General features: G+C 45.1%; 1 protein-coding gene across 1 annotated transcript in view; it reads left to right on the forward strand.

Annotated features, from left to right (window-relative positions):
• The window catches only part of BAZ1B (bromodomain adjacent to zinc finger domain 1B), a 2,173,382-nt gene that overhangs the window by 288,116 nt on the left and 1,859,286 nt on the right, over positions 1 to 25,980 (forward strand). Inside the window, exon 4 of the mRNA XM_044054836.1 lies at positions 6,270 to 6,471. Within this exon, the coding sequence (XP_043910771.1) occupies positions 6,270 to 6,471 (202 nt within the window). The remainder of the gene's footprint in view (positions 1 to 6,269; positions 6,472 to 25,980) is intronic.

Here is a 25,980-nt window from a genome sequence, read left to right on the forward strand (position 1 = left end):
GGAAAAACTTTAGCCAGGTTGCTGCCAGATGTGTGGGACATCACATGCAGGGCCATAAACCAGGGTCTTTAATGTGACGTCTGCACTCATAGCCCTCAGAACTTCTCTGCTGCAGTAGAACATCAGATTGATCGCTTTGCTGTCTTCAAGAATTTTAAAGATCTGTATCCTGTTGGGAAATTACCTTTTCCTTGCTTGAGCTTAGGTTGCTTGCTGGCACCTCTTAGCTGATGTCAGCTAGAAAGGGGGAGATATAGGTGTAGATGTCAGATTCCACACACAGTTTTGCTTGAACTTTGTTCAGCCTAGGCCAGGAACACCATCTGTAGTGTCTGCCAGTCGTTCATATCGAAAAATCTCCGTAGTCGTCTTGCAGCCTTAAAACCTTACCTCTAGAACCAGAGGTTAAAACGCACAGCTCTGTCCTGGATCTGGAGTCTGCCGTCGTGGCAGAGCCACCTAAAAAGACCAAGGTTACCAGGTCTACCGCTTCTGCCTTTCAGTTGGACGTCCCACCAGCTGCTGATTTAAGAGTTGAGGGATGTCTGCTCGAACCGGTGTTTTTATAGACTATCCTCATGGAAGCTGCCTCGGAAACACTGGTAGGCACGTCCTTGGAGGTTCTGTTGTCTGCTTTGGCCGAGGTTGAGGGGGGACCAGGCTGCACCGGACGCCCCCACCTACGTTTCCATAATCCGAATCATCACCTACAGGCCAACTCATTGATACTTGGCCTTCTGTCTCTGCTAAATACACTCTTAAGAGGAAAAAAAATCTAAATCTGTCTGCTTCCTCTGAGGAGCAGCCAGACTGGGATATCTTCTCCTAGTAAAAGGCCTTCGTGGCCCTTAGGTCTTCAGCCTCTCCTGCTGCCACATTGCCTGCACTCAGTCCCAGGCCAGCCTCAGCTGCATCCATCCCTGCTATTCCCATCCAGGAGGAAGACTTCTCTTCATCCTTCTCAGGCAAGTTTCACCTACTCAGCTTCCCCTTTGGACTACTACACCCCAGATGACTCTTTAGAGGGAGACTCTTCCCCCTGAAGACATCACTTTTGGGGAAAATACTAAAATGAGGGAGTACTGTGGGATGCAGCTCAGATGACAGAAGTCCAAAAGAGGCATTTTGATTTACTCCAGGTGGAATCACCCTCCCCCTGTGCTATCCCTGCTGTGATTCCAGGCTACCTAGATGCATTTGCATCCGCATCAGACACCAGAATCTCAGCCACCAGCTTCCAAAAGACCTGACCATTTTTACAAGGTCCCTGATGAGCACAAATTCCTCCTTAAAACCACCAATGGTAGATCCTGCAGTCATTGCAATCCCCCCAGACACAGTCCAGACACATACCTTCCTCCTCCTTGCTATCAGGCAAGGACAGCAAATTCATGGACAAATTGCGCAAAAAGATGCATAAATCTTCACTAGCCTTTAGGGCCATGAATTACCAGATCCATATGGTCCAAATATGCACTAGATTTGATCTCTGGTGTCCTTGATATACTCCATGCCTGACTCCAACAAATCTCAGGTAGCATCTAAGCAGTCTCTGGCATCTCAGGTGGCCCGACACTCTAAAGTGCAGCTGAGGCCTCCACTAAGTCTGCAGCCTCCACTTCTGTTCTGTGTTGGTTCTCCTGGCTTAGGCTTCAGCTCCTTCCCAAAGTCTTCAAAACCAAGATTTTGGATGCTCCATTGGACAGCAAATTCCTGTTTCAGTGTGCTGAACTGTTTAAAAGCCTCCAGGAAAAAAGTAAGAAGCTTCAGGGCTTAAAACACTTGCTAGTTTCCCCATTCCCTAAATTGTACTGGAACTACCCTGGAAAAAAACCTTTGTCCGAAGAGCCCCAGTTCTGTCCACCTCTTCTATGTCCAGGAAGGCACCCGCCCCAAGGACAGCCCCTCAACCTTCCTCGAGGCAGCACTTTCAAAACCGAAATAGTGCGCGACTGCCCCAGCCATCTTCCCCCTCTCATCCCGCATTTCTCAGTCTTCCCCCTTGGAAAAAAGTCACTTCGGATTGCTGGGTTTTGGCAGTAGTGGAAAAAAAGATACTTCATATCGTAGCAGAAAAAAAGTTTCTACAAGGCATCCCCTTTCCTCTCAAAAGTCAGCTACTCCTAATCCCTCAGGTTATCCAAAAACTTTTTGCCTCAGGCCAAGAAGGGAGGGGTATTTATTCCAAGCTATTCCTAGTACCAGAAAAGGATGGCCCTTGGAGACGCATCCTGGATTTATCCTTCTTAAATCCCTTTCTGAAGGTCCCTTCCTTCAGAATGCTATCACTACAAAATATTTGGATCCAAAGGAGGCTTAGCTCAAGATCCCCATCCATCCAAATTGCAGTAAGTATTTGCATTTTGCTGAGCCTTCTTCACACTTGCAGTTTACTGCCTTGCTCTTTGTGAAGACTCTTGGTGAAGTAGATAAACCTAAGTGCCTAGCCCCCAGCAGTTTTTTACTGCAGAACAAAGGGCATCCAAATCTACCCCTACCCTAGACATTCTAGCAGAAGAGGAAGTCACACTCAGGAATCCTATACTACTCACAATGTCCCTACTTCAGAGCTTGAGGTTCTCTCTCTCAACCTGTCAAAATCATCCCTCATTCCAGCCCAAGACGAAACCTTCCTGAGCAGCTGGATAAGAACATACCTGATGAAGGTCTTACTTCCCCAGGACAAAGTATCCTCCCTAGTCAGCCACTTCAACCTCCTCCTGGCCACTCACCTCTCAGCCAGGCAGTTCATACGTCTCCTAGGCCTCATGGCAGCCACAATTACTATGCTACCTTTTACCAGGCTACACATGAAGTTCTAGTGGTTCCTAAGAAAGTTCTGGTCACAACACAGCCATTCCCTGGACTTTCTGGTTTCCTTCTTACCATTCCTGAAAACAGAACTGAGGTGGTTAGTCCAGCAAATACACCTGAACCCAGGCCTACCCCTGCCAACCCACCAGCCTAATACAATTCATGCACACGGATGCCTCAGATCTAGGGTAGGGAGCAACTATGAATGCCTTCAATGTGCAAGCCCAATGGGAGCCCTCCCTCCAGAAAAAGCATATAGACAGGAAGATGACTGCGGTCCATCTGGTCTTACAAACGGGGGACCAAGTCTAATCTACTTAGCACGCTAGCAATATAGGCTAGGAGCTAGCCTCTCAGCACAACATCTCAGTGCAGGCGGTCTGTATTCCATCCCAGGGCTGTCATCCAGCAGATGCCCTCAGCAGATCCTTCTCTCTGCATCACAAGTGGATGTTACACAGCAATGTGTTCTTAGACGTTGTCCACCAGTGGGGCACATCTCAAATAGATGTATTTGCCTCCCCCCAGAACAAACAATGTTGACTTTTCGGCTTCAGGGATCCCTCCCCACTAGCCTGGAGAGTGGATGCCTTCTCCATTTCTTGGAAGAGACTATTCCTTTATGCCTTCCCATTTATTCAGAAAGTCCTAAAAATCCAGAGACAAGCTGAGAATCTTGCTGGTGACTCCCTGTTGGCCCAAGGCATCATTGGTTCCCCCTTCAGTCTCTAGCCAAGAGCAGTCACCACAAGTTGCTTCACAAGGTGGACCTGCTCACACAACAGAAGGGATCTGTCGCTCAACCACATCTGGAGATGCTCTGCTTAACCCTTTGGGTGATAAAACTCTCTATTCCCTTCAGACACTGGTACATAGAGGACATACTATCTATCTTGCAGGAGTTCCTGCGTTTCCAAATGGGCAGGATTTTCCAAATGTTTCCAAAGGCAAATGGACCCCTTCCAAGCGTTTGTTCCTCTTGTCTTAGCCGTTGTGTGTTAGCTCATAAAATCAGAACTTTCATATTCATCAGTGAAGGTCCACTTGTCTGCTATCTCTGCTTGCTTACCTCTGGACCTACCTCTACTTTCCAGGTTTGATGTCAAACTGCTCCTAAAAGGGGTTCTGCATGTTAGTCCACCAAAGAAGCCTGTTCTGCCACCTTGGAACTTTAAGTGCTAGAAAACTCTCAATTGCACTCTCTGAACCAGCTAGCTGTGCTTCTTTGCAGATGTGCACATGGAGGACTGTCCTCCTAGTAGCCCTTCAGCCAGAAGTGTTTCAGTTACAAGTAATAATGGCATCCCCACCCTACACTGTCTTCGCAGAGATAGGGTGATCATTCACACCAATCCCTCCCTCATGCCCAAAGTGGTCAGTGAGCTGTCCCTCACTCGATTCACCTGCCATCCTTCTTTCCTTCCCCACAGAATGACAGAGTATTCCACTCCTTGGATGTCCGCAGTCAAAGGGTCTATTTAGACAAAACCAAAGCTATCCGATAATCCAACTCTGTCCTTCCACCCCAGGTCTCGGGGCAAGGTGGTATCTAAACAAACATCTTTCCACTTGGATAAGGAAAGCTATCTACTTCTGCTATTCCTACCATGGCAAACACTTAATCTTATGGAGTCAAGGCACACACTACAAGAGCTGTGGCTTCTTCTGCGGCCTTCCTCAAAGGCCTGGCTGGACATAACTACCATTATAGAGGCAACCACGTGGTCCTCTGTGCATACCTTCACCAAACATTACAAATTGGACCATGTCTCCAGAGCCAGGGCAGGTTTGTAAGGACAATCCTGCGCAGATTCCTGGAATCTGCAACTGCTTCCATCACCCTTTCTCCTTTTAACTGTGGCACTCTCCCACATTAAGAATAATGCAATATGGGAATAGAATGACCTAGAATAGTTGTGTAAAATCTTACTATAACCGTAGATGTCCTTCTCTTCCATATTCCAGTATTCCTCCCACACACCTAACCCCCTTTATTAGGTTTAGCCATGACATATGTGCAGCAGTAACTTGGCCCATTCCTAATGTTTTTATTGTGTATTACAAATTAGATCTGGTCTCTAGGGATAGAGAATCATTTGGTTCAGCTGTTTACAGGAATATCTTTTGAGTGCATTCAGGATTATAGGTAGCTGGGGACTGTGTCCCGTCAGTTGAGGATAGAATGAAAATTGACAGCATTAGATAGTTATGTACTTCATAACATTCCATCTGTGTTGTCCATTTTAATTTTTCCTCAACTTCCTGTCTCAACCCCCCCCATCCTTTTTTATTTACAAACTTCTGGAAGAATGATCTCTTAAAGGGACAGTGTTGTCCTTTAAATTGAGCTTTTGATATAGTTTTACTGTATTTAGTACATGCAGTATTTTATCTTCTATGTCCTTTCCTTTCTGGTAAAAAGGAAGGAGAAGAAAAAAATATCAGCAAACAAGATTTGAGTAACTTAGGGTTGGTGCGTTACAGGTAAGGGAGGAACCCTAGAGTGCTTTTGGTTGCCTCGAGCTTTAATGGCCGAGACTGATCAGAGGATCTGATCTAAACCCATCAGTTTAAAAATAAACTGATACCACAGATGGAATGTTATCGTGAGTTGCTAACTTATTTTTCTGTGCTTATTTCTCCCATAGTACAGCACATCAGTGCCTGCCAAGAGAGAAATCAGTTAACCATATCTGAAGAAGCAACCATATTGTGACTTTGGGATATCAAAAGGCGCAAGCAGTATGAGAAAGTAAGGAAGGCTTGAAAAATGAGTGTGTAGAGGAAGAGAGATTGCTATTAGAAAGCAAGTAGGAGTTTGTTCCTTAGTAACTCATTTGGAATGTTTGGTTTGTGACTAGTATCGTTTTTAGGGACATACGGATAAAGAACAGGTAAAATGGGGGCTTGGTCTATATCAGAAAGTACAAAGGATGCCAGAAGAACTTTATAATCTAAATTAAGGAGATGTGTGAGGGGGCTGTGTGGAGCTTTACATTCTGAACCTAAGAAGGTGGTGGCAGTGCCATGGATTCTGTAAGGGAATCCACTAATTTCTGTATATAGGTAGCATTTTCCAAAAATGTCAAGATAGTTTACGGGAGATCAAACCACTGCTCTAGTCTATGGAAGGCATGTTTATTACAGCAGTCACAAGGAAAAGGGTAATTGGTTAATTTAAAAAAAAATAATGCATGGGCTTTGGTGCTTAGTAATCACTTTGTGGGAGCTTTGTTGATTAGAAAGGTGATGCATGTTTATATGAGAAGGCAGGTAGGCTACCTTTTGCTCATGAGGTTCTTGTGTCTAGGGCTTTCGCACATTGAACCGATTTCTGTGGTGACTACATCTATGTAGTTGACTGGCATATTAATATTTCTTATGTAAAATGTTCAGACTGAATGCTTTGCATTTTCTGTTTGAGTTGTTCCTGAAATTTTTCACTTGCATTTCAGGTTGGGAATGAGAAGGTGCTGAGAGTAACTGTGGTTAGAATTCATCCCTTGGAGCAGTGCGAGGAGGAATGTTCTGAAAAGAAGTCCAATGGAGCCTGTGACTCTCCATCCAGTGATAAAGAGAATTCTAGTCAGATTGCCCATGAAACACAGAACAAGGAAAATGCCACAGGGGAGGATGAAACCAGGAGAGAAAGGATAAGTACGCAGGATTCTTTTGTTGCTGTTTAATTTTGAGATTTGTGTATTATGCAGAGCTTTACATGTTATAGAACTAGGTAATGAGGACTGGAGCTTGTACATAGTTACATGCATTTGAAACTGACTTGTTCTTAAAAATACTTGGAACTGGTTGTTATCCGCCTTCTGTAAGAGTACCTCACTCTTTACTTCCTTGAACTGTAGTATCTCTTTCAGTTGATTTAGTTTAAGCCAAATTTTGGATCCGATTTTGTCTGTTTTCTGTACCCAACATATGGGCCATCAGCTCCAACTTTGGCCACTGACAGACTTTGGATCAAGGCTCTGGCTCTTCCCCCTTCCCATAATCCCCCTGCTAGCATTGGATTGTCTCAGTTTGCTGCTCTTTTAGTACTGAGGCAGATCTCTTGGCAGTTCGTTGCTTTGGAAGGATTTCTTTGATCAGATCAATGTCTTTTGATACCTTTTCCTTTGGGGGGGGGGGGGGGGGAGTGTTCCTGTATTTTCCCACTGTCTTACCTGTTGCACAAAAAAAAAAAAAAAACTTTCAGAATACTGTGTAGAGTTAATGTCATTGGTCTAATCTCCCCTCTCTCTCCTAACTTCAGGAAGTTTGAGGCTGGATACATAGTCTTTAGCCTCTATCGTTTGTGTACTTCTGTTATAGTAGTTTTGTTGCTTTATCTGTTTTCTTCTACTTTTGGTGTTTAGTCTTTTCCTTAAGCAGCAGGTTGACAAACAAGTCCTACAGCTTCAAAAGTCTCTTGCTGAAATAAAATATGTAGTCGTGCCTTTGCTAAATGTGTATACTGTCTAGGGGTTTTTCACCTTGATGAAGAGTGCTTTGCTTGTGCTGTTTTCGGGACCAGGGCTTTGACAGGCATAGTAAGTTTGTGCTTGAGGGCAGCTGTGACAAGGGAGTAGTTATCAGTCCTTATGTTCCTCATGGAAGAAGACCTCTGAAAAGAGCATAGAAGCTTAAAGGTAGAGAGAAAAGGACTTGCCAGGAATCCTTCTGCAGATTGATAGGGTCTGTCTGGTCCTATTCCACAGATTTCCAAGATGTCATATCTGTCCTGTGCTCTGGAACCTGTCAAGGCTTAAATATCCTACTCCATCATTCTTGGGGCCCACGTTCTGTCTGGCTGAGATTATTTTTGCAGGAGATGTCCTTCCAGAGGGTGTGAAGGCCCTCTTCTTACAGCTTTAGCTTTAAGATCGGTGTGGCCTTCAGGAGTCTTTCTGATGACAAAATGATGTTCTTGAGGACCCAGCTCCAAGCTGGGGGTTCTCCTGGAGTGGACTTATTTTGGAGGATAGTGGTGGTGGATAGGTTTGAAAAGCAGGTATATGCTTTAGTGATCTTTGTTTTCAAGGCACTAAACTTTGTCCCATATAACATGCTCTCAGAGGGACTTGAATAAAGCTATCCAAGTCCCTCTCTGGGTTCTTATCTGCAGAAGATAGGAAATCAATGTACACAGCTGACGACCCTTCAGTCCCTATCAACCATGATCATGTGTCTTATTTGTAATGCTGCTGGTGTATTGAGAGCAGCAAGCACTAGAATAGCTGTCGAGCAGCAAGTCTTGGATGAGTTTCTACGACTTAGCTATCGAGCAGCAAGTCTTGGATGAGTGTCTACGACTTAGCAGAACATTTCAAGACCTTAGTAAATGCCCCGATGTCCTTCAAGGATGCATCTGCAGTCCTAACAAATGGGTTGTCCTGGCCTCAGGCAGCCCTTACCACAGCATAGGCCTTTAGCTATTCCTCCAGTACTTACAGTTGTGGATGATTCATTTAATGATGCTTGTACTGCCCCTGACTCACTGCCTCCGGCCCCTGCTAAGCCCGACAGATACTACAGGGTTCCGGACACACATTATCATTTGTATAAGGCTCCTATTGCAGATCCTGAAACTATTTCACAGGGCCCCAAAGCTGTAGCAGCTGCCTCTGCCAAAACCCTTCCCTCTGAAAGAGAATCTAGGGCATTGGAGAGATGGGGTAAAAAAGTTTATACTTCTGCTACTCTTTCGGCTAGGGCCTTAAACTGTCAATTCCACATGATTCAGTATCAGGAATTTCTGTTAGATCAGCTCAATAAAAAACTGTCCTCGCCTGAACCTTTAGACCGTAAGTCCCTTCAGGATTTGGTGCATAACACTCAGCAGGTCAGTAATCATTCCTTAAAATGCGGCTATGATGCACTGGAGGCTTCCTTTAGATCAGCAATGACTGGTACAGTGATCAGAAGGCATGCATGGTTAAAAGAGCAATCCTTACCAGACCATGTAAAGTCAAAGCTTCTGGATGCTCCCATGGAAAAGCACAGTTTGTTTGGTTCCCCTGCACAGCAAGTGTTGAAGAAGGTGGAAGAAAAAGCTAAATCTGTCCAGACAGTGAAGGATTTCTTACAGGTCCAGCCTCCGAGGTTTAGTAGGAACTGGCCTTCCAAGACATGGTCCTTTCCAGACACCACCAGAGCACAGAGAAGCAGAAATAGACGTCCTAGAGGCAGAGGACAATCCAGAGGTGCCTACAGGGGATGTGAGTGGCAGCCTAACAACCAGAGAACTACTGCCACAGATCCAGCCACTACCACTTTCTACAGGGCAATCGCAGTGACTTGGCTCAAACCGCCTACCAGGGAACAACTGGCAGCACCCTTAGGCGGAAAATTGGCCTTATTTTCAGTAAATTGGCATTACATTACAGGAGACTAATGGATTTTACAGACAATAGACGAAGGCTACAGGTTTCACTTCCATACTCTTCCAAGGAAGAGAGGAATGCCAAACCTACCTCCAAACCAAAGGGAAAACGCTCTACAGCAAATAGACCACTTACTAAGGATGAGCGCTATAGAAAAGGTACCGGCTATGGAACAAGGACAAGGATTTTATTCAAGGCTTTTCCTAGTACCAAGAAAGGAAAACCAATGGAGACCTATCCTCGACCTGTCTGCTCTAAACACATATCTCATTGTTCCAAAATTCAAAATGCTGACCCTACAGCAACTTCTTCCCATGCTGGGCAAGGAGTCTTGGCTGGTGACTCTGGATCTCAAGGAGGCATACCTGCATGTCCCCATACGACCAAATTGCAGAAGATACCTCAGATTTCTTGCAGGATCAGAGCATTATCAATTCTCAGCATTGCCTTTTGGTTTATCTACTGCGCCCAGAGTATTCACGAAATGCCTGGCATCAGTAATTGCTCATTGCAGGCTTTAGGGAATTCAAATTTATCCATACCTGGACGACTGCCAGTTACAAGCGGACAGCAAAGACAAATTAACAAAAGATTTGAAAAAGGTTATTCACCTGCTGCAAGCCCTGGGATACACAGTCAACAGAAAAAAGTCAAGGCTGATACCATCCCAAAGGATAACCTTCCTGGGTGCAGAACTGGACACATCAAACCAGATGGCATTCCTCACAGCAGAAAAACAGAAGCAGCTACCACTCTATTTCATGGCATTAACGCAGAACCAGCTTACAGCAAGGAAAATCCTGCAAGCCCTGGGTTACATGGCATCCTGCATAATATTAATTCCACATGCCAGACTCCATATGAGGAAGTTGCAATGGTACCTGAGGAATTTATGGTCTCAGCACAAGCACAGCCTAGAAACCCAAATTCCAATAATTCCATGCCTGAAGCAAGAATTCCATTGGTGGGCCCAGGCCTGTCAATTGAACAAAGGACTACCCTTCCACAGGCCTCACCCAAGCCAGACTATCACCACAGACGCCTCAGACCTCGGTTGGGGGGCACACATGGTGGACAACTGCATACAAGGCTTATGGACTCAAGACCAGATGAACCTACACATAAATCAAAAAGATGCTGGCAGTAAAACAGGCAATTCAGACATTCAGACCATTTCTGCAACAGGGTCATTTGCTGATAAGGACGGACAACACCACAGTTATGTGGTATATCAACAAACAGGGAGGCACACATTCATATCCTCTATGCCGCATGGCAATGGACCTCTGGAATGTGGCCCTGAGCCTCAACATTCAGCTCCAAGCCATATTTGTACCAGGAAAAGAAAATATACTAGCAGACATCTTAAGCAGAACCACCACGGATGCCCACGAATGGATGCTGCACCCAGACATCTTCAAAACCATCACAAGGAAATGGGGACTGCCAGCAATAGACCTGTTCGCATCCCCACACAACCACCAATTGAAAAAATTCTGCACAAGGACATACCACCCACTTGCTTGGAAGGTGGACTCCCTATCCTTCAGTTGGGAAAACCTAACAGCATATGCATTCCCACCCCTTCCTTTGATGCACACAGTGCTACTGAAGATCAAAGAAGATCACCCAAGGATCATCTTGATAGCTCCAGATTGGCCGAGGCAACATTGGTACCCGCTACTAAGGAGCATGTCCCGGGAACACGCATGGCCTCTACCCCTACTACCTCTACTGCTAACACAGAACAACTTCAAAATCCTGCATCCGAACTTGAAAACACTGCAGCTAGCTGCTTGGAACATTACATAAGGAAAAATAACCCAGATTTATCTCAAAGGGTTAAAGACATTCTCTTGGAGGCTCGCAGACCCTCAACAAGGAAAACTTATTCAGCAAAATGGAAAAGATATCTCATTTGGAGTGCAACAAAAGGAGTAGATGCATCATTGGCAAACATAGCTAACATCCTGGAATACTTAGCAGAGCTTTTCCACAATGGTCTGTCTTACTCCTCCATTAAGATTCATGCATCAGCAATTTCAGCAGAATACAATATGGATCCTCCAGTCTTTTCTCAATCTCTACTCGGGCAGTTTCTCAGAGGAATTAAAAATGTAAAGCCTCCAAGGAAACCACCATTGCCTACATGGGACTTGAACTTTGTGTTAGAAAAGTTGACACTTCCCCCTTTTGAACCAGCAGCGACAGCAGAATTACAGTACTTATCTTGGAAGACTGCATTCCTGCTTGCAATCACTTCAGCTAGAAGGGTTTCTGAATTACAGGCATTAATGGCAGTACAGCCCTTCCTTATCTTCCATCAGGATAGTGTGTCCATGAGAACTAATCCTACCTTTATGCCAAAGGTGGTCTCCAGGGTATCATTAAACCAAGCAATACACCTACCAACATTCTTCCCCAACCCACAGAACAGGGGGGAAAGATTGCTACATACCTTGGATGTACACAGACAATTGCGCTACTACCTGGACAGAACCAAGAACAATAGAAAAACTGACCAGCTTCTGGTAGCATATGCAACAGGAATGGAAGGAAAAGCAATTTCAAAACAAACAATCTCAAAATGGATAGGAAATTGCATTAGATTTTGTTACTCTTTTCATGGAAAGGCAAGTCCAGAAAACATCAGACCTCACTCCACAAGGGCTACAGCCACTACTACAGCTTTCTTACGAGGAGTGGCTACCAAAGACATTTTAGAGGCTGCTACTTGGAGCTCCGTGCATACATTTGCCAAGCATTATAATCTACCTTTATACTCCAGATCCAGAGCTGGTTTTGCCACTGCTATTTTGCAAGGGATCTTAACTACACCATAAACTCTTAGTGCCTCCTTAGTGCCTCCTCCCCCAGTTTGGCTATGGTATTCTACCCATTTGTTAGGACTGCAGATGCATCCTTGAGCAAAATCAAGGCTTTGTGGGTCCCTTCTCCAGCAAGCCATTTCAGGGCTCATGAGGGGTTGCCCAACTGCTGTGTTTTGGAGGCATTCTGCTACTGCTCTCTGCACCCTGTGGACAACCATTCACCAAGATGTATGGGTGCAGAGAATCAGAACCAGAAGCTTTTCATTTGCTTTGCTGGATCATCCCGTTATTCAAGAAAACTTCCCGATATTCCACCCACACAAAGGAATTAAAAGTCCTCCAGGATGTGGCTATGGGGTCCATTGAATGTTTTGGGGTGCTAAAGAAAAACTGGAACCTCTTGCCTATTCTGGACATCAGTCATCTGAATAAGTGCGTAAAAGACCAAATTCTGGATGGTCACTATTAGTCCATCCTACCACTGAGAAAGGACTATTGGATGTGCTCGGTTAGATCTTGAGTCTACAGTCATATGTATTTAAAAAAAAAAAAAATGCTTCAGGAAGTTTCTTCACTTTTGGTTGGGAGCTAATCACCTCCAGTTCAGGGCCTTGCCCTTCAGTCACTACAGTTGTCCCATCCCCGGTTCTAAGCATGGCATAGTTGCAGCTGATTATTTTTCCTTATTTGTACAACTAACTTAATGATGTTAGTGTTTCACTGTTGCAGTCATCACATGGGGTTATCCCTGCTGTGGTAGTACTCGGCTGGCCCAAATGTGAGTCAATGTTTTTCTGTGTCGGTTGTCATCAGTGCTATAAAGGAAGGCAGCAGATGCCGTTACACAAGTCTTTCTTTACGTGGAGCCCGTAGCTGAAGCAGCAAGTATGCTGGTCGGTCACTGCAAGAGTTCGAATTACAGCTGAAAACATCTAAAGCTAAGTACCCCGTTGGGATCCTTTTTTCTTCCACTAATCGATGTCCAAAAAAGTTAACAGTTGTCTTGCCTGTGGAAAGCAAATGCCACACAGACTTTCATTCATACTGCATCACTTGTTTAGGCCCAGACCACAACGTCCCCCGTTAAGGGTTCTGTGCCCTCTTTAATGTGAGAACCATTAGTCGTAGAGCTCTTTTTGTAGCTGGGTATTTTCGTCTTCCGCCTTCGCATTCGGAAATGGTGTCAGTCAACAATCCCATACATTCCAAAAAAATGTAAGGATGAAGATAGTACAGTTGTATACACTTACCATAAATGTAGATGTTAGTGTATTCACTGTTGAAGTCATTACATTTGGGTTATCTGCTTGCAGTAGCCCTCAGTCGGCCTGATAAACAGTCTTGGGTCCTACGTCGGTTGACGTCTCCTGTGACGTCAGGTCGTCAGGGGTATAAAACATGCAGCCGACGTCATTACATCAGTTTTTTCTTTCCCCAGATGTCAGGTGCCGCCCTAATGGGAAGCAATTAAATCTATAAATATACAAGGTTATACCTCAAACAAAAAAGCAAATGCACTAAAAAGCTTTTAAGCATGGAAAAGGAGAGAAGAGTTATAGCCAAAAAAAGTCCGGGGGCTGGAGAGAGGGTAACCAGGACTGCAACAGTGAAATACCATAAATGTAGATGTTAGAGTGTAAGTGTACACAACTGTACTATGTTCGTGTTTCACTGTTGCAGTCATTACATTTGGGTAGATTCCCAAAGCTAAGGATGGGAGGAGGAATGTAGATAGCATTAGGACCAGTTATAAAGTCCTGCAAAACTGCAGTGGCAAAGCCAGCTCTGGATTTAGAGAAAATTGGAAAATGGTAATGCTTGGTGAAAGTATGTACAGAGCTCCAGGTAACAGCTTCTAGGATGTCCCTGGTAGGTACACCTCTGAGAGGCTGTAGAGGTAGATGCAGTCCTGGTTCAGTGGGGTCTGATCCCTTGGGGGATAGGATTTCCATAGTGCTTATAGCAGTAATTAATGCAATATCCTATCCATTTTGAAATGGTTTGCTTTGTAATAAACTTCCCCTCTGTCCCTGCAGCAATTGCCACCAGCAGTTCAGATTTCCTTTTGAGGTTTAGTCCTGTCCAAGTAGAATAAAAGTTGTCTGTGCACATCTGAGTGCAGTATCCCTGTGGATTAGGAAAGAAGGTTGGCAAACGAGTGAACTGATTAAAGACTACACCGGATACCGCTTTTGGCATGAAAGAGGGATTGGTCCTGAGGGGCACCCTGTCTGCATGAAAGATGTTGATAGGCTCTACTGCCATAAAGGCCTGTAATTCAGATACCCTTCTTGAAGTGATGGCTAAAAGGAAGCTGTTTTCCAAGAAAGGAATTTTAAATCTGCAGTAGCGGAGCGGCTGGCTCGAAAGGAGGAAGGGTGATTTTCTCCAATACAGAGTTAAGGTCCCAGGCTGGAGTTGGAGCTCTCCAGGGTGGTCTTAAATTTTTGATCCCTCTGAGGAACTGCTTGAGCAGTGGATGAGAGAAGAGGGGAGTTTGTTATAATGAGCTGTAATGGCTGACGCGTGAATTTTTGAGGGAAAAGACAGGCCCTTGTGAAGCATCTCAGTTAAGTATTAAATCTGAAGTAAACTGGGCACCGCTGTGCTCATCCCTTGCGACTGGTTCCAGGCACAGAATCTTTTCCATTTTTCAGCATAACATTTTCTAGAACTAGGCCCCCCTTGCCTCTAAAATAATATCCATCACTGGTTTACTAAGGGATGGTAAAGGAGAGCTTGGGTAATTAGGCAGGCTGCTAGGTTCAGTGTTTGAAGCTGAGGGTGTGGAATCTGGTTCTCCTGTTGAGACAGCAGGGTAGGAGTCTGAGGCAGGTGCTATGGGGCCAACAGTGACACACTGCACATGAGGGGTACCACTGTTGGCATGGCCAGGTTGGTGCAATCAAAATCATCCTTGGTTTGTCTTTTTTAATCTTTAGTAGTACTTAGTGCAGACACAGAGGAGGAAAGGCATACACGGATATGTTTTTCCAGTGGAAGGACAGAGCATCAACTTTCCAAGCTTGTCTCTGGGAAGTCCTTGCACACAATTTTTTCAGTTTGACAGTTCTGGGGGGTGACAAACAAGTCTATATCTGGGCTCCCCCATTTGCTTGTCAACATGTTGAAAATCCTTGGTTCTGGTTTCCACTTGTGTGGGTCCATGAGGTTTCTGCTTAGTCCGTCTGCCAGTGTATTTAGTTTTCCTAGCAGGAATTGAGGTTGTAGATGCACTTGGTAGCTCAAGGCTGTGTTCCACAATGCCATGGCTAGTCTGCAGAGGGTGTAAGAAAATGTACCCCCCCCCTGCTTATGTCCCACATAACATTGGTGTTGTCTGTCTTTGCCATTTAATTGTCTTGGAAGAATGTGGTCCTTGAAGTTTGTCGGAGCATTCTGTACAGCTAACATTTCTTTGATTGATGTGAAGGTGCATTTGAATTGGGTTCCATTTGCCCTGAATGCACTTCCCTGCCAGGTGCGCGCGCCCCCCCCCCCATGCATAGTCTGAGTCTGTTAAGGTTTGGGTGGCAGGGGTTAGTGTGAATGGTAGTCCCCTGTTTTGGTGGCAGGTCTCTGCCCACCAAAGGAACTCTAGGCATAGACAGCCATACCAGAAAAATGTAGAGCCCCTGAAATTACAGACTTAGGTTAAAATAGCCCTCTTCAAAGCCAAAAACACAGCATCAATGGGACCGGATGGTGTCCCAGGCTACGTCCTACACGAGCTCAAGACGAACTAACCCCTCACCTAAACACACTGTTCAAACTCAGTCTCTCCGCAGGCTACTTACCCATAGTGGCGCACAGCAGCGATTATTCTGCTCCACAAAGGTGAGTCCACAACAGACCCCAGGAACCAACGCCCTACAAGTCTGACTAGCTTGTTCTGCAAGGCTATGGAGCGCATCATTATGGAACTCATTAACAGACATTGGGAACCTCCAAACACTGGACCCTACCCAGTTCAGATTTAAGGGCAGATCATGCCTCCTAAACCTGGTGGACTTCTTTCAGACAGTTACCAAGGCTATTGACAAGGAAAGGCTTTTGACACCATTCCCCATTCTGGTATTCTAGACAAGCTCACCAGCCTGAACATAAACCCCTATGCCACAAGATGAGTTGCCAACTGGCTCATATACCCCACATGGTGAGAGTTGTGGGAGCTAGGTCTGACTAAACCGGTTACAAGTGGCATTCCCAGAGCTCAGTCCTAGGACCCCTCCTGTTTGGCATATACTTCTCAGAGGTACAGGCAAGCACAGAAGGACTATGGCTGACCAAGTTCACAGACTAAATTGACTCTCCGGCTGACAGACATCCTACAAAAGGGTCTCACTGAGATGGATACCTGGTGTCAAAATCATGGCCTCAAGCTAAATGCCAAAGTGCATAGTCATTCCCTTTGGAAAAAACAAAGTACACAAACTATTACATAGGTGGTAGTCCCCCAATTACAGAAGACGTAATAAGGGATCTGGGGACCCAAGTAGATAGTAATCTCTCCTTTGATAATCACATTGCCAAAGTGGTTAGAAAATCCTTCTATGTGGCCCACCTAATCACAAAAGGGTTTGCATCCAGATCAAGAAGTCATTGTGCCCCCCTACTCATCACTCATCAGACCCATCATAGAGTACAACGCACCATTTGTGATGTACCTTACAAGACACCTGCAACAGCTGGAAAGACCACAGAAGTACATCACCAAGTGGATCACTGGCTTCAGACAGATGCCCTATGCAGCTCAACTGAAGAAACTCCAGCTGTCCTTGGTTGCATACCACCTACTCAGAGGTGATCTCTGCCTGACAATACAAGGTCATGTCCAACCCAGAATTGATGGACACGCTCCACCTACGGAAAACCATATCCTCTCGACCCACATGTTCTAGGGATCTAAACCTCACCACAATAAATAAGATGTGCTGGAGGGATAGATTCTTGTCCCAGAGACTTCCCGTGCTTTGGAACAGAGATTCCAATCTACATTAGGCAGAGCTCCTCACTAACGCTCTTCGAGAAACCTTGACAGGTGGATGGGAAAGTTTACCCCAGGGATCACTTCAGTGGCTGTGCTGGACAAGCACAGGGAACTAATCTAAGGGGGCGCGAAAGCCAACAAATTCTGGCTAGGCTTATAAATGCCTTTGGGCAGATAGCCTAGTACCTACCTATGATAGGAATCATTGCTTCTAGAACCTGAGAATGTTGACACCATAGGCTTTTTAGATACCATTGTAGTTTCCTCATGCAGTCTTGCATATGGAATTAGAAGAATGCAGGAGGCCATGGACCCCAAGGCTTTTGTAGTATTTGCCTTGCAGATAGCAGGGGTTTTGTGGCCACTTGTTTGAAGTAGGTTGTCAAGTGAATTTGTTTGGCATGAGGAAAGCCATCTGGGAAGTTGTATTCAAGCTTGCTCCCAGGAATATAATTTGTTGACAGGGTACCAGGCGTGATTTCTTTTAGTTTGTGGTGTACCCCAGACAAGTTAGCACCCTTTGTACAAAAGCCAGATGATTCAGAAGCATGTCCTGGTTTTCTGCCTAAATTAGACAATCGTCCAGGTATTGGTATATTTGAATATTTCTTTGCCTGCAAAATGCAATGACTGGAGCTAGGCACTTTGTGAATACCCTGGGCACAGTCAATAAGCCAAAGGTTTGTGCAGAGAACTGATGGTGCGTGTAGCCTGCTTTGAAGCGTAGGTATCTTCTGCAAGATTCCCTGATTGTGATGTGCAGGTATGCTTCCTTTAAATTTAGTGTTGCCAAACAGGCATCTTTGCTTAGCATAGGAAGCAACTAGTGAAGTCAGCATCTTGAATTTTGGAATCGCCAAAAAGGTGTTGAGTAGGCAGGTCCAGGATAGGATGTCATGAATTGTCTTCTGGGTGCCAGGAAAAGTCTCTAGTAGAAACCTTGTCCCTTTTTTTTTGGTACCAATTGAATAGCCCCTATGCTTGAGGGAGAGTACTTGCTTTTGGGCCTCTGCCCACTGATTTGGAGGTAGATCCGGCCAGCTGCTTGGAGTTGGTAAAATGTGGAAGTGAAATCTGTATCCTTGGGACACTATATTTAAAACTCCTTTGTCCTGGGTAATGAGTCCCCAGTTTTTTGCATGAAGTTCAACCCCCCCCCCCCAAAAAAAAGGGGCAGTCAGTTGAGAAGTGCTTGGAAGTTTTAAAAAGAAGTCATTGAGACAGTTTACCATAGGGGGAGTTTTATTACTCCCAGATTTGGAAGTGGAGGCCCCCCACTGCTTAGTCCTGTGCGTCCCCTGGGACTGAAGCCTGGGTGCTCTGCTGGATCTAGGTTTAGACTGAGAAGGCCTGGAAGAGGCAGGAAAGGACCAATTCTTAGAAGAACAATGCCTACTGAATCTTGGAGGTTGTACTTGTAAAAAATCTTTAACAGTTTGCATAGATTTAGCTTTTTCCTCCACAGCTTTTAAGAACAACTTCTGCCTTGTTGCCAAACGGGCAGTCCTGATTTAAGGGAGCATCCATTAATTTTGCTTACATGATCTGGCAAGGATTGGTCCTTAAGCCAAGCATGCCTTCAAAGTACAGACCCAGTTACCGCAGCCCTGCAAGATGCCTCTAGTGAATCAAAACCACACTGCAATGTATGTTTACCAACTTGTTCAGCAGAATGCATTAAATCCTGTAAATTCTTATTTTCAGCACAATCGGGAAACAACATAATTTTGTTTTTAAGCAATCCAATAATATGCAGCTACTACTTTAATGTATGAAACTGGCAATTTAAGGCCCTAATTGCCGAAGTTGCAGAAGTGTATACCTTCTTACCCCATCTATCCAGAGTCTCTATTAGAGAGGGTAGGATTTTTGGCAGTAGTAGCTTTAATGCCCTTGGGTCCCTGTGAAACGGTTTCAGGATCTGCAGTAGGATTTTTGAAAAGGAACTTGAGTCAGGAACCCTGTAATATCTATCAGGTTTTCTGGAAGCAGGAGGTAGTCAGGGGCCATGCTAGATTCCAAAAAGGCATCAACAATGTCCAGTACAGGAGGTATAGCTAAAGGTCTATGCTGGGGCAGGAGTAAGAAATCCCTAAGCCTCTCTAGAATCAGAGAAATCCTGACTATCCCAATGAAAATGCTCCCTGAGAGTATGCAAGGTTTCACCAAAAGAGAAATCCTCGGGTGGGGGGGGGGGGGGGGCAGAGGGAATTAGAGACCTCAGAATCAGAATCCTCATTGGTACATAAGGGTAAATCCTGGTCATCGGAGGAAACAAATTTCAGAATCCTGGTCAGAAGTATCCTAAGCAAACTCATTCCTAGGTCTCTTAGAGGGGGAAGGTTGGCTTCCCCTGATTAAAGTAATAAGATCTTCAGTCATTCTTGTTTCTTATTCCTTGAAGAAGAAGATGGCATCGGTTTAATATGCAAGTCAGTAGGCCTGAATTACACCCTCAGAAGCCTGTGCCTGCACAGCGGCTCCGGACCCATCCAAGGTAGAAACATCCACAGGTTCAACAGTTGAAGCATCTCGCGGCGTACCGGACTCCAAATGGGTCTCAGTAGAGGCCTGTGAATTCGAAGTAGCGGGTATCTGGGCTGCGAAAGCGCCTCACTGAGTAACGCGATCTGGGTGGCCTGTCTGTTTTTATCTTTGCGTTTTTTTTTAAATGTTTGTAGTCAAATGGCTTACTGAAGACAGACATATCAGGATAATTGAACCAAGCACCAAAATATTTAGAAGTGCAAATATACAGACTACGTATAGTTTGTGGTTTAAGTAAGGCACAAAACTGACAGCGAGGTACGTCGTGGTCAGGGCCTCGGCAAGGAATACAGTACGAATTAAAGTTTTTGAGATATTTGCTTTCCACAAGAAATGCAATTATTTACTTTTACTGACCTCAGTTTAGAGCAAGAAAGTTTCCCCAACGGGGTACTTGGCTTTTAGTTGAAGACTTTGGTTCTGAAACTCAAACGAAAATTTCAGGAGTCTGCCGACCGGCACTTGCAGATTGCTTCTGCTTCGGGCACCGCACGACAGACTGATGTAATGACTGCTGCATGTTTTATACCCCTGACTATCTGATGTCATGGAAGAATTGACAGCAACCGACGTAGGACCCAAGACTTTGTTAATCAGGCCGACTGAGGGCTACTGCAAGCAAATAACCCAAATGTAATGACTGCAACAGTGAAACACGAAAAACATAGACCACAAGGCTAAGCCTTCTGATGACTCTACCTCTAAGCAGGTCGTCAGCTCTCTGGAATTCGCAGCCCCTGATGCCCGATTTCTATACCTTCGCAGGCCTTTTCAGAGTCCGGTATGCCACAGAAATCTTGATCTTCTGAGCCTTTGGTTGTCTATGCCTCTGTTGGGTCCAGTGCCGAGATGCAGACACCGGCTTCCGAGGAGATCTTTTGCACTACTGAATCTTGACAAAAACTGATGTCTTCTCTAGACTTCAGTTTCTCTCAGACCGATGGATACTCTTAGGCCTAGAAGCTAGGCCACTAATAAAACTACCTCTAGCCACCATTTTACCCCTGCTCCATCACCCCAAGCTCAAATGCTTAATGGTGGAGGATCTTATCCCCCTTAGGGGGGTAGTCAGGCTGTGCCTTGTAAAAGAGACCCCGTCCCCTGGAATACTGACAGAGCAGGAGTCTGATTATTCAGATTTTGAAGAGGAACATCCTGTTCCTGCTTGAGGATTCAGATGCAGAGGAATCCATTCCTTCTACCTCCCCACCAGAAAATCTTTCTTTTGGGGAAACCCTTCACATCCTCAGGAACATTTCCACTGGGAATCCCAGGACTTCCCTCTAAGAAGACTGGGTTTTTAGACCTGCCCCAGCACAGACCCTTGGCCATGCCCCCCATCTTTGAGGTGGTTGATGTCTTCCATGAATCCACCTTAACTCCTGTCGCCCTTCCACCTGCTCCCAGGAAACCTGATTGGTATTAGAGTACTGGATTCTCACAAATACCTGTACAGAAATCCTGCTGCAGACATGGATTTCATTACCCAGGGACCAAAAGGAGCTAAGGCTAGATTTTCTTCGTGTTTCACTGTTGCAGTCCTCATTTTTGGGTTATCTGCTTGCAGTAGCCCTCAGTTGGCCTGATTAACAAAGTCTTGGGTCCTGCGTTGGTTGCTGTCCCTTCCATGACGTCAGGGGTATAAAATATGCAGCCGACGCCATTACATTATTGCCGTGCAGTGCCTGAAGAAGCAGTTCGCAAGTGCTAGTCGGCAGACTCCTGAAATTTTCATTTTCGAGTTTCAGAACCAAAGTCTTCAATTAAAGCCAAGTACCCCGTTGCGGAAACTTTTTTTTGCTCTTTACCGATGTCCGTAAAAGTTAATAATTGCATTACTTGTGGAAAGCAAATACCTCGTAAAGGTTTTCATTCTTACTGTATTCGTTGCCTAGGCCCTGACTATGACATTCCATGCTGTCGGTTTTGTGCTGTATTTAATCAGCGTACTATCCATCATCTGTTTATTTTCGCCTCTAAATATTTTGGTTCTCTGTTTATTATCCAGAGGTGTCTGTTAGCCATCAGACTACCGGGATTCCGTAAAAACGCAAGGATAAAGGCAGGTCGCTGCAGTCCAAAACTTCCGACGATGCTTCTAAGCCGGTCGCCAGTTCGCCGTTATACAGTGAGGTGCTTTCACAGCCCCTGATGCCTGCTACTTCTGATTTGCAGGCCTCTACTGAGACCCATTTGGAGCCCAGTATGCCGCGAGATGCTTCAACTATGGAACCTGCGGATGTCTTTAACTTGGATGGGCCCGGAACCGCTGTGCAGGCACCGGCTTCTGAGGGTGTATTCAGGCCTACGGACTTGGATATTAAACAGATGCCTCCTCCTCTTAGTCCTAAATCTAGAACCATGCCTAAAAAAGACGCCCAGGCCACATGCTCAGGCATCTGCCTAAAAAACAAATGGCTGAAGATCTTATAACTCTAATCAGGGGAAGCCAGCCTCAGTCTTCTGAGAGACCTAGGGCTGAAGTGGTTTATGAATCTTTTGACCAGGATTCTGATTTATCTGATTATCTGGATTTGCCCTTATCTACTTATGAGGATTCTGATGCAGAGGACTCTATTCCCTCCGCTTCCCATCCAGAGGATTTTTCTTTTGGTGAAACCTTACATATTCTGAGGGAGAATTTCCACTGGGAAAGCCTGGATTTTTCTGATTAAAAAAAAGAGGCTTAGGGATTTCTTACTCCTGCCTCAGTGTAGGCCTTTAGCTATTCCTCCTGTACTAGACATTGTTGATGCTTTTTTGGAATCTAGTTTGGCCCCTGATTCTTTGCCTCCTGCTCCCAGAAAACCTGACCGATATTACAGGGTTCCCAACTCACACAAGTTCCTTTTTAAAAATCATGTTGCGGATCCAGAGAATATATTTCACAGGGACCCCAGGGCATTAAGGCTTCTACTGCTAAAAATCCTACCCCTTCTGATAGAGACTCCAGGGCGCTGGATAGATGGAGTAAGAAGGTTTACACTTCTGCAACCTTTGCCATTAGGGCTGTAAACTGCCAGTTTCATAACATGTTATTGGATTGCTTAAACAGAAAATGATGCTTCCTGACTGTGTGGAAAATAATGCATTCCGCTGAACAGGTTGGAAATGTGGATTTGATTCTTTAGAGGCTTCTTGCAGGGCTGCTGTTACTGGTTCTGTGCTCAGAAGGCGTGCTTGGCTTAAGGAGCAATCTTTACCTGATCATTTTAAAGCTAAACTGTTAGATGCTCCCTTAAATCCTGACCGCCTGTTTGGCAACAAGGCTGAGGAAGTTCTTAAGATGGAAGATGAAGCTAAATCTATGCAAACTGTTCAAGATTTCTTACAAGTTCAGCCTCCTAGATTTAGTAGGCACTGGCCCCTAAGAGTTGGTCCTTTCCCAGCCTCTTTCAAGGTCCTCTCAAGCTAAACCCAGACATAGCAGAAACTCCAGGTTTCAGTCCCAAATCAGGGAGTAGTATGACCCCCCCCATGGAAAAGTCTCAATGACTTTCTTCTAAAACTTCCAAGCACTTCCCAACTGAATGCTCCTTTATAGGTTCATAGGTTGGTACTAGGCTATCGGCCCTAGGGCCTTTACAAGCCTAGCCATAACAATTCCCTGGATATTTATTCCCGCAATATTTACTTCTCTGGACCCCTGTCTAGCACTGCGACTGACATGATCCCCGTGGTGAATTTCCTATCGCCCATCCAATCATCAAGGTTCCTTTTGAAGAGGGCTAAGGAGGTGCTCTGCTTGACCTGTATGGGCAGTCTGTTCCAGAGTATTGGGAGTGTCTGGGTCAGGAACCTATCCCTCCAGCTTGTTTTGTTCATTATGATGACTAGGTTTAGATCCCTGGAGCGTGTGGCTCTGAGGGATTGGGATAGACAATATGGGGGTAGACGATACGCCACAGAGTATAGCTGGAGTTATTTTTAGACAGTCAGCATATGGCATCTGCTTTAGGCCTGTGATTCTTTGTGAGGTATTTCTGTGGCCTTTCCAGCTGTTGCAGATGTCTTGTGAGGTACATAACAAAACGGGCATTATACTCTAATGGGTCTAATGAGGGATGAGTACATTGGGACAGTGACCTCTTTTTTTTCGGGATGAGAAGCCCTTAGTGATGAGGTGTGCCACATAGGATTTCCTGACTGTTGCGATGTGGTTATCGAAAGTGAGACCACTGTCCACCTGTCCCCAAGTGTCTCATTACAGTTTTGATTAGTGTACTGCCACCTATGTGGTAATTCATATGTATGTTTTTTTCCAAAGGGGATAACTATACATTTCTTGGCATTAAGCTTAAAACCATGGCTCTGGCACCAGGCATCTGTTTCTGTAACGCTCTTTTGTAGAATATCCACATAATTTGGGGATTCAATAATGGCTCACAGTTTGCAGTCATCTGCGAACTTTGTTAGCCAGAGTCTGCGTTGGCCTGTACTTCAGAGAAGTAAATGCCAAAGAAGAGTGGTCCCAGGACTGAACCCTGAGGTACTCCACTTGTCTGGAGCTGGATTTTGAGTCTGCTACTTTTGCAGTCTGGGTTCTGTCAGTAAGCCAGTTGGCAACCCATCGAGTGACGTAAGGAATTATGCCCAGCTTAGTAAGTTAATCTAAGATTCCAGAGTGGGGGATGGTGTCGAAGGCCTTGGCAAGGTCCAGATAGGTTGTGTGGACCACCTTACCCTCGTCCACAGCTCTGGAGACTGATTCGAAGAAGTCAGTCAGGTTCAGGAGACTAGATCGGCCCTTCACAAACCCAAACTGGGTGGGGTCCAGTGTTTGAAGGTTGACAGTGTCTTTGTTTATAAGTTCCATGATGACGCGTTCCATGCCCTTGCTGATCAGGCTTGTCAGACTGATGGGACAGTAGGTCCCAGGATCCAAGGTGGACCCCCCTTTGTGGAGCGGGTTAATTGTAGCTGTGCGCCAGTCTGTGGGCACGAAGCCTGAGGTGAGGCTATGATTAAGCATGGCAATTAGGTGAGGTTCCAGTTCATTTTGTAGTTCATGTAGTACATAGCCTGGGATGTCATCTAGTCCCATGGATGCTGTAGTTTTAGCTTTGGAGAGTGCAGTTTCTACCTGTGTGGCTGTGATTACCAGAATTTGGCAATCTTTTTTGGTATTGAGATGGGCCGTTTAAGGGGTGAGGGGGGGGGGGGGAGTTGGCACTAAATCGAGCTGCCAGGATATTGGCAATATCCTTACGATCAGTATATTTAATGCCATTCTGTTATACCTCAGAGCAGCTCTAAGCATTGCCGTTTAGATTCTTGACATAACTGTGGAATGCCTTGTGGTTGTCTTTGGAATCTTTGGCAATTTTATTTTTGTAACTAGCTTTTGAGGATTTTGTGAGGGATCTCAGCTTCATACTGAGGCTGGTGAGGGAGTTTTTTGTATCTTGGGATTTTCCTCTTTTCTGCAACAGTTTCTTCCTTCTGTTGTATAGTTTGTTTATAGCACGGGAACACCAGATTGGCTTCATTTTTTTGGGGGAGAGCATCTTGGTTCTGTTTGGGATGGCACAATTCATGCACGAGTGGATGTGCTCGTACAGTGCCTTAGTGTAAGATTCTGCAGTCAAACTTTCAGATCCGTCTGCATGGGTGTCATGAAGTTTGTCACTTCTGACTTCAGTAGCATGAAGTTGGCTTTGGAGAAGTTGTTTAAGGAAGTTTCCTTACTGGGGGTGGGATGTGGATGTCAAGGGTGATTTGCTTATGGTCAGACCTGACCAGTGAGGGGGTGACCACTGGTGCGGAGCATCTCTCCCATTTTGGTAATGACTAGGTCTAGGATATTGTTTACCCTGGTGGGACAATGGATTAGTTGATCCAGGGCATTGGAATTTATGAATTCCAAGAACCGTTGGTTAAAGGAGTTGGTACCCAAGTAGTTTTCCCAATTAATGGCAGGGTAGTTAAAATCACCCAGTATTAGGGTGTTTGGTTGTATCTTAATATTTTCCAGTATGTTTAGAAAGGTGTAGTGAGAATCCTGGGGCATGGTGAGGGATGTGTAGCAAGCTACAGTTTGGATTGCAGTCTTACCTAGTGTTAGTTACACCTGGAGAATTTCAGATGCATTGTGTTGGGCAACTAGCCTGGAGGTCTGAATATCCTTGTTGAATATGGACACTCCACCTTTAGTGTTTCAGTCTTGGTTTTGTGGCCGAAAAGTGTGGTAAGAGTTGTAGCCTGGTATTGCAGGGGTGCTCTCTGGAGCCCTGAACCAAGTCTCAGTTACTGCACAGATATCGATGTTCTCCATTTTTAGGAGTGCCTCGAGAGAGTGCATTTTGAGGTTTAGACTTCTAGCATTGAGTAGCATTACCTTCAGATTTTGCATGCTTGTATCTGTTATGGTGGTTTTGTCCTTTGAACCTTGCCTAAAGGCACTTTAGGGGTGGCAAGAGCTTTA

Source organism: Protopterus annectens, chromosome 13.part0 (assembly GCF_019279795.1).
Source record: "Protopterus annectens isolate FY-2018-M chromosome 13.part0, PAN1.0, whole genome shotgun sequence".
Classification (NCBI taxonomy): domain Eukaryota; kingdom Metazoa; phylum Chordata; order Ceratodontiformes; family Protopteridae; genus Protopterus; species Protopterus annectens.